Below are 12,875 nucleotides of genomic sequence, written 5' to 3'. Positions count from 1 at the left end.
CAAGATCATATGGTCGCAAGTCAGCAGCGCTCGTGCATGTGAGGCGTCGTTTTGGAGGAGCTCCGAGGGAGGAGGGGAGGGGTTAGACGGAGTCCTGAGGAAATGCTACATTCAAATTCATGCTGGTTTTCCGAGACTACCAACCCCAGCTTTAACCTTTTTTTTCAGTGGCCCTAATCTTCTTACGTATCCTCTGCTGGTAGTTTCGAATAGTAAATTTGGACTTCTGTTTGACAAAACATCAGAAAGCAACACCCTTTTGTATGACCCATATGTATCTTACTTAAAGACATTCTCCGTTCTGCCTAATTTAAAGCTCATTGTCCCCATGATTGTCCACTGCTCAGTTCAGTGCACAACAGTATTGTGTTCGGGGTTATTAGAGGGCAGGGGGATGCACCTTATACTGAGCGGGAGGAGTTTCCTAAACCCAACGACACCATTGGCTCGCGCCCCGGGATGCTGCCTGCATGCATGCAGGGTGCATCAAAGTCAGCTTACAAGTGCGGAAACTGAAAGTGGACGAGGACAAACACCTGCCAAGGTTGCGTCTGTTCCCGTCAACAATGACGAACACGGTAAGTAATTATATACGGTGTTTTACCAAATGCTACATCCATTAAGTTTGTCTTGTCGCGTGTTCATCTTGTCGCATGGGTTTGTCCACTGGAGCAACTTCAGCACGTTTAAGATGTTAACAGTATAAATAATAAAGGAGATTATTGACATAGACACTGTTAGTTATGCACTTTGCCTGTGTTTTCGCTGTCTTGAAGCTGTAAAAAGTGCACACAAAGCTGTCCAATAAATGTGGAGTATTAGCCCCTGAAACTTTGACCACCTTTGAAACATTCAGTAATCCATCATTAGGGGGTCAGAGTACAAAACACTATAGACTGCTGATATGAGCTCCAATGTGCATACATATTTCCTTAAGATGTATTTTAAAGCAATTCTGTTTTAAACTTGTATTTATAATACTAGGAGTATTTTTTTTTTAAAAGTGAAAGAATAAATACAAATCTAGAATCAATTGATGTGTACATGTTTTTTCCTTCCATTCTGTGTGTGATAATAAATAATAAGCACTTTTCTCCACAAGGTCACATAGTCATACCATAAGTAATACAGGAAGATTAAAAGAGGAAGCAGATAAAACCCAGAGAGAAGAAAAATACAGGAATTAAAAGACTGAGAAGCAGACAATTCAAGAATTGACAAAAGCTTTCCAACAAAAGTTTTAAGAAGATCTTAAGATGTTTACAACTTTAAAGCTGACAGAGTGATGTATTTGTATTTCTATGTGACTGTGTATTTGGTGGCTGGAATTTGGTTGTCTTTACGTAATACTACACATTGCGTATTTTACCATGGCTGGCTTATAGTTGTGATGTCATACATCCATGCTTGTACCTTAAAACTCCAGTGAGGAGTTTTTATCTGCTCATGAATCAGACTGACATTCATACTAGTGACTTTTCATCACTTACAAAAGCGATGGAGACCATCAGGGACAAGATGAAGGATTTTATTTTGTGGCTTTTAATGCCTGAAAATGCTGACACGCTGCGAAAGAAGGCTTTGTTTAATATTTTTCATTGAAAAGATTTTCAATATTGTTCATATTTAAACATCAAGAGGAGATTGTTTTGTCAAAAAGCATGCTTTGCATAAGTGCAGGACCAAATTTCAACGATAAAGAGTTACCTCTTTGTCCACAGGGTGCACTAAAATCAACACAAACCTAAAGTTCTTCACAGGAGCTTTAAACAAGTCTGAAATTAAGTGTGAGAAACACCCCCTCAGGAGCACGTAATGTGCAGCTAGCCTTTAACACTGCATGTGTTAATCATCTCATTGCTAATTTTATTTTATTTCTAAAGGGACCATGCATAATATTAAACGTAAATGTTGCCATTTGTAGCTAACAGTCCCTTATTTTAAGATATTTAACTTCAAACTGTCTTCCTCCCTTCAGTATAGTGATTCAGGCAGAGCTGGCCCGCAGACCGAGGAGGAGTTTGTGGATATACTGGAGGAAAGGAGACGCAGCAGTGATCTTGGCCATGCCTTTAGGACCTTCAGCCCCCAGCCTTACAAAGGGGCCCCCTCCTGCTCCACAGCTGATCTTAACAAAGCCGTGCTAGAGTCCCAGTATCTACGCTACATAACCAAGGAGGTGGGACAGGGCGATGTGGAAAGATTTATTTGATAAGTCGTTTCAAGCTGTTGCTTCGTTAAGACAGTGTTGATGTGTTTCCTGCTGTCATCCTTAGATTGCCACAGAGACGGGGTCATCAGTGGAGGAGGTGCGGGAGGAGGCGAGTGGGATTCTGGAGGAAATGTCTCAAAACCTGCAGCTGGGGTTTATCAGGCTGATGGGATACGCATTCACTAAAACGTCCAAGAGACTCTTCAGGAGCGTCTATGTTAACATGGAAGGACTCAATAGGGTCAGGAACAATTACTAAACAGAATTTTGTTCACAACTACAACATTCAAATCTGTATAGCATCTTCATGGAGACACTGAAGGACAGTTTCCAGAGTCACCAAACACATTTGTTCTTTTACATTTCATTTACACACCTTTATTTGTGTTACCTTTCAGCTTCAACAAGCCATTCAGGAGAATCCTGTGATCCTGATGCCCAATCACAGGAGCTATGTAGACTTCCTGGTTATTTCCTACATTCTGTTCACCTACGACATCAATGTACCTGTTATTGCTGCAGGAATTCGCAAGTATCTATTCAAATAAAGCAACAGAATAATATAAATAACAGTAAGTTATATTACAGTGTCCCTGGTAAACGTCCTTAATTGTTCCTTTATTCCTCCCTCTCTCCGCTGTGAAGCTCTTGCAGGGATGAAGATTGTGGGAGAGATATTGCGGCGCTCCGGAGCTTTTTTTATCCGACGTGCCATTGGCTCTGACAAACTGTACTGGGCAGTGCTGTCAGAATATGTCAAAACCATTGTCAGGGTAAGACGTGATAATCTGCTTCATCACCTGTACTGTAAAATCTAAACCATCATACCCATATGGCTTCAGCTTGTTCATACAATCATTTTCTATAGAGAGGATTTGCTCCTGTGGAGTTTTTTGTGGAGGGTCTGCGGAGTCGAACACTGAAGTCTCTAACTCCTAAGTTAGGTAAGGTTCATGTAAGCATTTAGCTAGTTTTAGTGCTAGTGCTAGCCTTTTGCTACAGATTGGAAGCCTTAAGATGTGGAGTTTTTGCCATTGCAGTATTTGTAACACCATTTTTGTACAGTTACAATCAAGCGGCAACCTCCGGTCTAAAAATATGCGTCCAATGCGAAGTGTTAAAAACTGCAGTTCATCAAGGATCTGCTTGAGGCTGGCTCCGCAAAAACCGGAAACCACATACACACCAATTCAAAAAAGCTGATCTTTACAGCAGAAATAAACATGTTTACAGCCTGGTACAAAAGACGAGTGTAGTCTGGATAGCTCATTTCTCGATCGGCTCACACTGTGAGGGAGGGGATTTTTTTCTAACGCGGCAATTTCGAAGATATTGAGATTACGAGTCTTCCAATGAGAGGCATAGCTGACTGCGGGAACACTGTAACTGTTGGCTAGGAGGCTCAAAGTCTGCCTCTTTACGTCACAGTGGCTCAACAGCAGTAATATGGCTGCCGCCGCCGATTTGCCTCATACAGCTCTTCAGAAACAGATGGGTGACGTCACGGATCCTACGTCCATATTTTATACAGTCCATGGTCTAAAGGTAGATGACACTCAAGTACCCAAATTTAGCACATTTAATTTAACATGGCTAAATAAGGAATCACAGAGTGTGTAGGTAAAGGATGTCTAAATGGTTTACCGAGTGTTGCTAACATTAGCAGAGCTAGCACCACAAGCCTTTGGTCCACCTTGCAGATTAGTCATCCACATGCCTGTGCTGGCTACACATTGTTCCAGTCAAGTAGTAATATACCAATTCCACCTGCCATCTGTCATCTGTGCTTGTTTCCATCCAGGTAGTAGAGCATTACAGCATCACAGTGGTGGCCATTAATCAGAGCTGCAGCCCCTGCTAGTGGTGGTTGGTTGTATTACAGATTGGGCTCAATATATGACCAGATTTTAGGCCTACAATTATAAAAAGATATTAAAAACTTTAACAGGCAGATCATTCTGGTGTCGACTGGCAGGGACAATGTTTAAGTGTGAAGACGATAAATGCACACATCCCTAGTATGTTCCCAAAACATCAAGTTTAGCAACTATACCTGAAGTGATGTCAACTATGTAGCTACTTAACTTAAAATATAGTAACAGAAACTTACATTAGTCAATTCTAAGCAAAATTTGAACCCCCCTGCAGTTGCCATGAATGAAAACTTAAATTCTACAATTATCTTGTGAATATTGGGACCATAGACTGTATGAAATATGGACTTCTTTGTCATGTCACCAAAACCGATGGGCTATAAAAAGTCATCCCCCTGTACAGTTTGCAAGAGTAATGAAATATACGACTGAGACAGAATTAGTTTTTCTGTTTGTACCTCCTGTCAAAAAGGTCACTTTAATTCTGATGTTAATGGACACCCGAGGTGGCCACTCAAGGGACTGCAGCTTTGTCATTTCAGTCTGCAAAGTTCACCGCATTTTCTATTTAGGCCATTTTCTTAAATTTAGAATGGTGTTTATTGCAAAGTTATATTTTTTCACCGTAGCGAAAGGAAAGCAGTTCTTTATAAACTCTGTTATTTCTACAGTATCTGTATGTGTCTACAGGTATGATGCACATGGTGTTGGAGCCTTACTTTAAAGGAGAGGTGTTTGACATCACATTGGTCCCCATCAGTATCAGCTACGACCGAGTGCTGGAGGAATCCCTGCTTGCTCATGAGCTACTGGGCGTCCCCAAACCCAAAGAGAGCACCATGGTACGCCCTGTCTTTTAAGAATGTTCATTTTGTTCTCTGAGCCTGAACCAACATTTCATTTTTTTTAAAAGGTTAAAGGTACAGGAAAACTTTAAAACAGTTTATGTATTGAACTTTGATAACACTAGCACAGGTCATGAATGTTTGAGCTGATTATATCTGGCCCGCTAATCACTCCCAGCTTTACTCTCTCTCTCTCTCTCTCTCTCTCTCTCTCTCTCTCTCTCTCTCTCTCTCTCTCTCTCTCTCTCTCTCTCTCTCTCTCTCTCTGCAGGGTCTATTGAAAGCAACCAAAGTGCTGCAAGAAGATTACGGCAGCATGCACGTGAACTTTGGCCGCCCCATGTCAGTCCGACATTTGTGTCAGGGCAAGATAAACCGCTGCCAGTACAACCTCATACCTAGGTAGAATACATTTAAAGATCTGTCTATGATATCTTACCATTGTATTTTATATATAAACCATATGAACCGCAAGTTGAAGATGATTGTCAACAAACTAAAGTTGTAGGTTCACATTCCCTCATCCAAGAGCCAGAAAGCAAGCTATTCTAAACTCTGTATTTTACTTGTATTTGATGAGCAGCTTTTTGTCCTTCAACAACTCTTCAAATTTCAGGAAAAACTGCATCCTCAAAGGCTGAAATTGTGTTTTCTCAATATAGCTTGTGAGGCTGTGTCCCCCCCAGTCTTCCTGTTTACTCCCTTCTCTTCTCTCTCTTTTCATCTATTCACAGAGACCTCCCTCAGAAGCCCACTGCAGAGGCTCAGGCCTGCGTGAGTTGGCTGGCTCATCTGATGGTACGAATCCAAGAGGAGGGCTCTGTGATCAGCCCCTGGTCTCTCATGGCCTGCCTGTTGCTCCAGGCTCCAACTGCAGTCCTATCAGAAGAGGGTCTGCCATGGCATCAGCTCACAGAGAAAACCCTCTGGCTCCGGAAGCTGGCGCTACATTTTGGAGCTCGCTTTAACTGGCCGGGTGTGTGAGAGAACGCTTGAATGTGATATTATGTTCTCTGTAAATGTTGTATGTTTTGTGTGTACTTTCCTATCTCTGGAGTGACCGGCAGGTGGCGTTTGCATGTTGTGTTTCAAGTGAGCCAGACAGAGTTAATGTGGAAAAATAACTGAGTGGGTTCCCTTCTGTTAAATCCGTCAGCGTCTCACCCAAGAGGGTCCTTTGACGCGCTCTAAGGTAGATCAGACAGATTAGAACAATGTCAGCTGGCACATGAGCTCAGATTCACTTAGGAGATGTTCAGTGAACTAATGCACTTAAAGAAACTTATCCCTAAAGGACCCCGCTGAACTGTCTCACTTTACAGGTCTCATGTGTGCAGGTGTACACAAGTAGGAACACCAATACGCAAATACACTACAAGTTCTTTCAAGTCCCTAACCACCTTAAACTACAAAACCTTCCCAGAGTTATAATGTTGAGTCTTTCCCTGCAGGAGAAGTCCCCGACATGGATGTGATGTCGTCCTCTTTCGCCCTTCATCGCTCCATAGTTCGACGTAGAGCAGGACGTGTCTACCTCGTCAGAGAGGAAGAGCCTGCGAGGAGACGTTCAATCAGCAAAGAGGACGATGCGATCAGGACGGCAGCAGCAGTGCTGATGCTGGCCTCCTACAGAAATCAGTGTCTGCATGTTTTCGTGCGTCCTGCCATGCTTGCAACAGCCATGCACATTACAAAGAGCACGCAAAGAGGTGAGGGTCACACAGCATGTTTGTCGCCCATCCAGCCCAGGTAGATTGCTGTTCACAAGTCTGGTTCTGCTAGAAGTTCTGCCTTTATGAGTTGTGTATTTTAACGTTCTGTTCTGTTCTTTTTCACAGACGAGCTCTTGAACTTCTTCTGCTTTCTTCAAGATGTTTTCTCCAACGAGTTCATCTTCGTTCCTGGGAAGTCATCTCAGGTAACAACCGTGTCTCTCAGGGATGGGCTTCCTCTAAGCACTTCAGAGCAAAGATCATAGAGAGGATTATGGTCTGTTGAGAACCTTATTAAAAGTCACCTGACAGGGTGAGTAAGACCCCAACATTTACAGTGACTATCAGACTGCCAGATAGACAAGCTAGCTGACCTGCTTGTCTGTCAACCTAGCATGCTCATGGCAGAGAATAGCAGAGTAGGGTAGATCAATAGTATTGGTTCTCCAGAAACCTTTTTTAGTGGACTCTTAAACCCCAAGTCAGGCACAGCATGTGTTTTGAAGAGATGGCTCTGACATTTTTACAACCTAAATCTACAGCCCATGTTAGTTTCAAAAATTGTTAAACAAGTCAAGTTCCAAAGGGTCTTTAAATGCAACCTAGAAAAACTGAATTCAAACAAAATACGACTTTTATTTTATCAAACTCTGTTCATTCTCTTTGCATTCATCAGGACTTTGAGGAGGCTTGTTTTCTCCTGAAGAAATGTGGTGCAGTCCATGTCAGTCAACAAGAAGTGACGGTGTCAGACTCTGGGCTGGAGGTGCTATCCTTCCTGCAGGAACTCTTTCAACCCTTCATAGACTCTTATCAGGTCCTCTGACTTTTACACCCTCTGATCATGATAACTCACCATGCACCTAGATTGTTTGATAAGTGTAGGGTGTTTTTTAAGTAGCTCTACAGTCCAGGCTTCTAAGTAAAATGTTAACTCTCACTTTATTTGAATACAGAACATTTCCTTTCAGTTTTCACACCCTGCACTTGAACTTTGGGTGTTAGATCAAATCCAACCAGTCTTAGTGGAGTGTGTAGCAACTCTTTTTTCAGACTTGACTTAAAATATTGGATTTTAAATTTTAAAAACAGGCCTGATATGTTTTGTGTTTTATCACGTGTGTTTTTTTATGTCCAGGTTGTGTTCAGGTACCTCTGCAAAGATGGGGTTCATTCATTTTCAGAGAAACATTTCCTACCCGATATGCAAAACTTGACCGCAAAGCTAATCCTCTCAGGTAAACTATGAAATCAAAGAAATAAGCTCTGACTCCTATAATTGTCTCCACCTCATAAACTCAGTATTTCTGTTCATTACAGGTGAGCTTCGCACCTATGAAGCCCTGTCATCCGACACACAGAAAAACGTTTTGTCTGCCCTGCGGAGGCTGGAGATTGTGACAAAGTCGAGGGCGTGAGTAACAAGATTAGCTCCTGCAAACCTGTTTGGTTTTAAGCTCATTTTCTGAGGTGATTGATAAGCTGTCTGTATCTCTAATGCCTGCTAAGTTTCTCTTTCTCTTCCTTTATGGCAGGTCTGAGCAGAATGAATTCAGCGTAAACAAAGAAGCTGTTAGAAGAATCGGGGACATGCTCTGTAAGTTGTGATACTTCGATAAAGTCTGTCTGTTTTGTAAAACATTAGCCTTGCTCACCCTGCAGCCTTACATACACTTGTTGGCTTGAATGTCCTCATCTTTTGTTGGCCTTACTTGTTCAACCAACAACCAACAGAATCAGTCTGAGAGATTCTTTCTTCTTTTTCTGTAGCTGGAAAAATCCCTCCACAGTATCTCCAGACTCTACCTGACGCAAGACTTTAGTCTCCATTGGAACTGATCCAACTTCTGTATCAGCTCACAGTCCTGCTAACCCGAGTTGACCCTCTTTTGTCCTTTCTCTGACCACGTCTTCGTCCTCCTGTGCCTTACAGAAGTTATTTGTAGGAATCAGGGCACCTGAACTCTGCACTCAGGCAAAATACTTTCTATCATGGATGCCAGCAGCCGGACTCAAGCTGGCAGCATTCCAGTCTGTAGCATTTGCTACCTTCTCTTCGTCCTTGTTCTCATCCCTCACACATCTGACAGGCCTAAGCTTAAACCACAGATCACCTGATGTGGTGACCAACAGGTGAAAGAATTCCCCAGATTCCCTAATTTTCTCTGTCATCACCATCTTGGTAAGAAGCTAATATACTGTTTAAATGTTGTATGTCTGTGTTCCATGATGCAATTCATAAAAAAACCTGTGATTCTGACAAATCACGATTATTTCACCACCTCTGGAATCATAAGCTATTGAAAAGATAAATCAACCCTCCTGTTATGTCCGTTTCTCTGGGACAGCTTTAATGTTCCTGGGTCCGTTTGACCCGGGGCATATTCAATTATCCAAAAGTGTCAGAACCCCAAAAAATCCCAATACACGTTGTTTTAAATCTAATTTTTAACTCAATTTCTAACCATTTAAATCTATATTTAGTGCAGCGGTGTTCTTTAATTCATGTACATTGGAAAGCCCTTAATATAAATACAATAGTTTCATATGACAAAGATTTTTGTTTATTTTATTTCACATTCAGAATTTTTTATTTTTTATGAAGTGATGTTGATCAACACGACATCTCTTCTGTCACATGCTGCCCAGATTTTTATGCTGCATTTAGCTGGTTTGGAAAGCATATATTACAAAGAATAGACTTTAAAAAGGGTCAATTTGACCCGCAACATAACAGGAGGGTGAAAATTAAAATTCAGAAGGACGTGCAATATTTTCAAGGGTTCAAATAATTTGTTTCCAAATGAGCTGCTATTAGCTAACTCTGAGCTTACATGGCTGTTACTTAAAATGTGTATCATGTAAAAATACCAATTGATAATATTGGATATAAATGAATTGAATGTTACTGTAAGACAGTTAGCCTATTTTTGGCATTGAAGCTACCCTTAGCTAATATCACTGTTGGGTTGAACAATGTTTTTCATATAAATGTGTCAAACAGTAGTATTAGCCAGAAGTTAACTGAGGGCGACATTCAGACAACAGGTAACTAATTTTTAGTATTCAGGCAATATCTTGCCAACCCAAGGGGTACGCTCGGAACTATCATGTACTATCAACCATCAACTAAGTGTTAGCTAAATGCAAAAATTTGCTATTGGCTAATGGGTTATGAAACAATTTGTTTAGCCTAACAACGTGGCCTAGTTTCAGTGCGTTTTCACTGTATGTTTACTTCCTGAGCAGTTGGGAATCAGGGAATCTATAAGATTTGTCGGATTTGCTTGATATTTTATGATTTGCATCATTAACCACAAAAGTTCCACATTAGCAGAATTTAGTTGTGAATGAAGAGATATGGCTTCAATGTGAAAATGGTGAATTGCAGATTATATGAGATAGCTGTCATAAGACTTTGATGTAGGCTTTGGCGATGGCTGTGACTAAAGCTACAGAACCATGATTGTACTTTTTTACATATAGGCTTACACATACGTTAAATTACAAGCCTGCTAATGCTAACTGATCAAACACCATAATAAACTCATATTTTGGTAGACTATAGCAAGTGCAATTATTGTACAGGCTGATTAAGACATGTAAATGTTAATACATCAACATAATGGAAATCTGGATTTGGTAGCAATGACAAATAGCATAACCCATCAATGATGTGATGTTTCAATTGTGTGAGACATTTATTATAATTTTTACATCTCATTAAATGTAAAATAAATGTAATAAAATGCACCATAGTTTCATTTTTTTTATACATACTGTATAATTTCTTCGATTCACTTGAAACTACTGTGAGTGGACATCAGAGGTCAAAGTTCAACCTCCTGTCATCAGTGCAGCATCTGTATCCCCTCAGAAGTTAGATGAAGGCCTCTTATATGCCAATTAACCAAGTAGATTGTTGAACAGAGAGAAAGATTATCTATAAACAGGTGGTACGTCAACTTTGATGCGTAAAGCGCTGACAGGGTCTTGACAAAAAACTGAGATGTATTCCAGCACTTTAGAATTTAGCTTTTTCTCGCTCTCCTTGGCTCTATGTCGCTCTTTGTCCCATCTATCTTTCTCGCCGTTCATTTGGGAGAACAGGTTCATCTGGATGGTGCGCAGCGTTGCCGCCAAGACGTAAAAACCTCCCTGCATCATGTGACAGAAAGCTGCGCCAACGCTGAGCGCTGCACCCATCAGGTTGGGCACAGTTTCACATACCACGCACATGCCCTCCAGGAAGTGCAGCGTGCCTTTCCGGGCCAGGGGCTGGCTTTGGACGGGATAACCCTGAGGAGACGGGGCTTGCTGGGCCTGGGCATGGTTGAACAGATACCTCGCACAGTCGGCGAAGTGGGTGGCTGCTCGGCGCAGCGGGAGCAGGGCCAGATACAGGTGGCAAGCGGCTTTGGTCAAAGCATGGAAGAGCAGTCGCAGCTCAAGCACGGCATTGCCTGGAGATAAAAGGGTAATAGGGTCAGCTGGAGTCTCATTAACACCGTGGCTAATGTCAGCAACCATTACAAACAGCGTCTGCCACTGGATTAAAGTCTGTTCGCCGACTAGCTGTATGGACAGCAGATCACCTGAGCACGCGAAGAGGGTGGCCTGGTGCATCTTTATGCGTGTCCCCTGAGAACAAGACCTTTCCCCTGATAAAATGACCCATAATACAAAACCCACAGGCTGCAACAGATGCTTAAATGTCTCAGCTCATGTTTAATTGTAAACGTTTCACTTAATGCATTGTAAACATAGCCTGACAAGAAGGAATGTTCGAGATAGAATAAAGCTTTATTTGCAGCTCGATAAAGGCCACAATTTAGTGCGTAAAAAGTGCGTGAAAAGCAATGTTTACTGTCACAGCTCACTTTTAGAAGCGTGAAATGAAATATTGATCTCAAGGAAATGTTCCGATGTGTCTGTGTTCTCTTTTAAGAGTAGGCTATATGGCATTCTTATTATTAATTCTAAGCAGCACTGCTAGGAAAGATGGGTCAATATGTTTCAGCAAAAAATAGAGCATATAGTCTAATTTACATTTTATACACAGAGTTAAATACTCTTTTTCTTGTGCTGAAAATATCTTTCAGTTTTTTCTACCATACGACAATAGGCTGCTGCTGCTACAATGATCCTGGAAAGCCAACAGTTTCTTTTCGTACCATTTCCCTTACCGTCTATGAAGCAGAAAATCCAGAGCAGGGCAATACTCGCTGCCACCGAAGTCCACCAATCCATGTAGCCTCCCCCCGGTCCTGGACTCGGCAACAAAAAGAAAGAAAGTTGCGGAAATCCCAAGTTATGATCAGGCCAAGCCCTGCCCTGCCTTAACGCAGCTAATACCCAAACATTAAGTCGTGTTGCATCCCCGGCAGGTGTCGAAGCAGCGCTGCAGCCTCTGCGGGACATCGTGAAAGGAGCATCTGAGGTGTCAACAGGCGCATACTCAGTACGTGCGCCTTCGAATGCCTCAAGGTTGGGCACTTATACTAAATCCACTACATCACATTGTTGGAATAAGTTTACTTTACTGTAGATATACTTTTGGGGGAGTTAGATGGAACATTTAGGGCACTGGAAACCTTACTGGGATTAGTTGTATATAAAAGCTTCTGTTGAGTTCTTTGTGTGACCTGTCTGTGCCTTTTTTGATAGTCTTGATATCCAAGATTTTAATGTGCAGCTTTTATTTAGTCGGGAATCCGTTGAACTCTCAGTATACGCTCTTTATAAAAGAACATAATCAAGTCTGTGGGTTTTGGGCGGCATGAAGGGTGGGTCTCCTTTCTTTTCTCTCAGTTAATGTACATTGTAAAGAGATTTGTTGCCACAGCTGTGTGAATTGTGACTGTATTGAAAAGATGAAAATCAAACATTTATATTTTTTGCGTTAGCCTTTCTCCTTGAGCCTCTTGAATAAATAAAATAAAAACATGACTATATTTCCTCCCACACTGTCCCGTATCCAATTATGAAATTTTTGGGGATACTAAAATAAGGTTAATTGGACATTTCGAGACACGCTGTTGTAGTTTTTGTTAATTTAGGAATTGTGAAAAAGCAATATTTTTATCAGACAAAACATTAGATTAAATTTAAATGTGAGCAATGTTGTTGTCCTACAAAGCTGTCATTGACACCTTGATCTTGTGCGTAAATGATCCTGTGTTGTCTTGTGCTGAGAGCCGCGTGCGTCCTCAGATAAAGCCTTGCCTGCTCG

At 41.5% G+C, this 12,875-nt stretch overlaps 1 protein-coding gene across 1 annotated transcript; it reads left to right on the top strand.

Annotated features, from left to right (window-relative positions):
- The first annotated feature begins 476 nt into the window (after positions 1 to 476).
- Positions 477 to 10,412, top strand: si:ch73-21k16.5 (dihydroxyacetone phosphate acyltransferase). Its single transcript, XM_034699215.1, has 16 exons — positions 477 to 578; positions 1,979 to 2,179; positions 2,277 to 2,453; positions 2,611 to 2,740; positions 2,858 to 2,985; positions 3,081 to 3,156; positions 4,777 to 4,928; positions 5,203 to 5,333; positions 5,666 to 5,907; positions 6,383 to 6,640; positions 6,770 to 6,849; positions 7,320 to 7,460; positions 7,782 to 7,881; positions 7,964 to 8,057; positions 8,179 to 8,240; positions 8,414 to 10,412. Exons 1-16 carry the CDS (start codon positions 567 to 569, stop codon positions 8,464 to 8,466), a joined length of 2,037 nt encoding a protein of 678 aa, XP_034555106.1. The 5' UTR covers positions 477 to 566; the 3' UTR covers positions 8,467 to 10,412.
- Positions 10,413 to 12,875: the final 2,463 nt, after the last annotated feature.

This window comes from Notolabrus celidotus, chromosome 13 (assembly GCF_009762535.1).
Source record: "Notolabrus celidotus isolate fNotCel1 chromosome 13, fNotCel1.pri, whole genome shotgun sequence".
NCBI lineage: Eukaryota > Metazoa > Chordata > Actinopteri > Labriformes > Labridae > Notolabrus > Notolabrus celidotus.
This window is presented reverse-complemented; position numbering and strand designations above follow the sequence as displayed.

Excerpts from the sequence above, each read along its gene's own strand:
- si:ch73-21k16.5 (XM_034699215.1), top strand. Across the intron at positions 6,641-6,769 it reads TACAAAGAGCACGCAAAGAG|ACGAGCTCTTGAACTTCTTC; the intron begins GTGAGGGTCACA and ends TCTTTTTCACAG. Across the intron at positions 8,241-8,413 it reads AAGAATCGGGGACATGCTCT|CTGGAAAAATCCCTCCACAG; the intron begins GTAAGTTGTGAT and ends CTTTTTCTGTAG.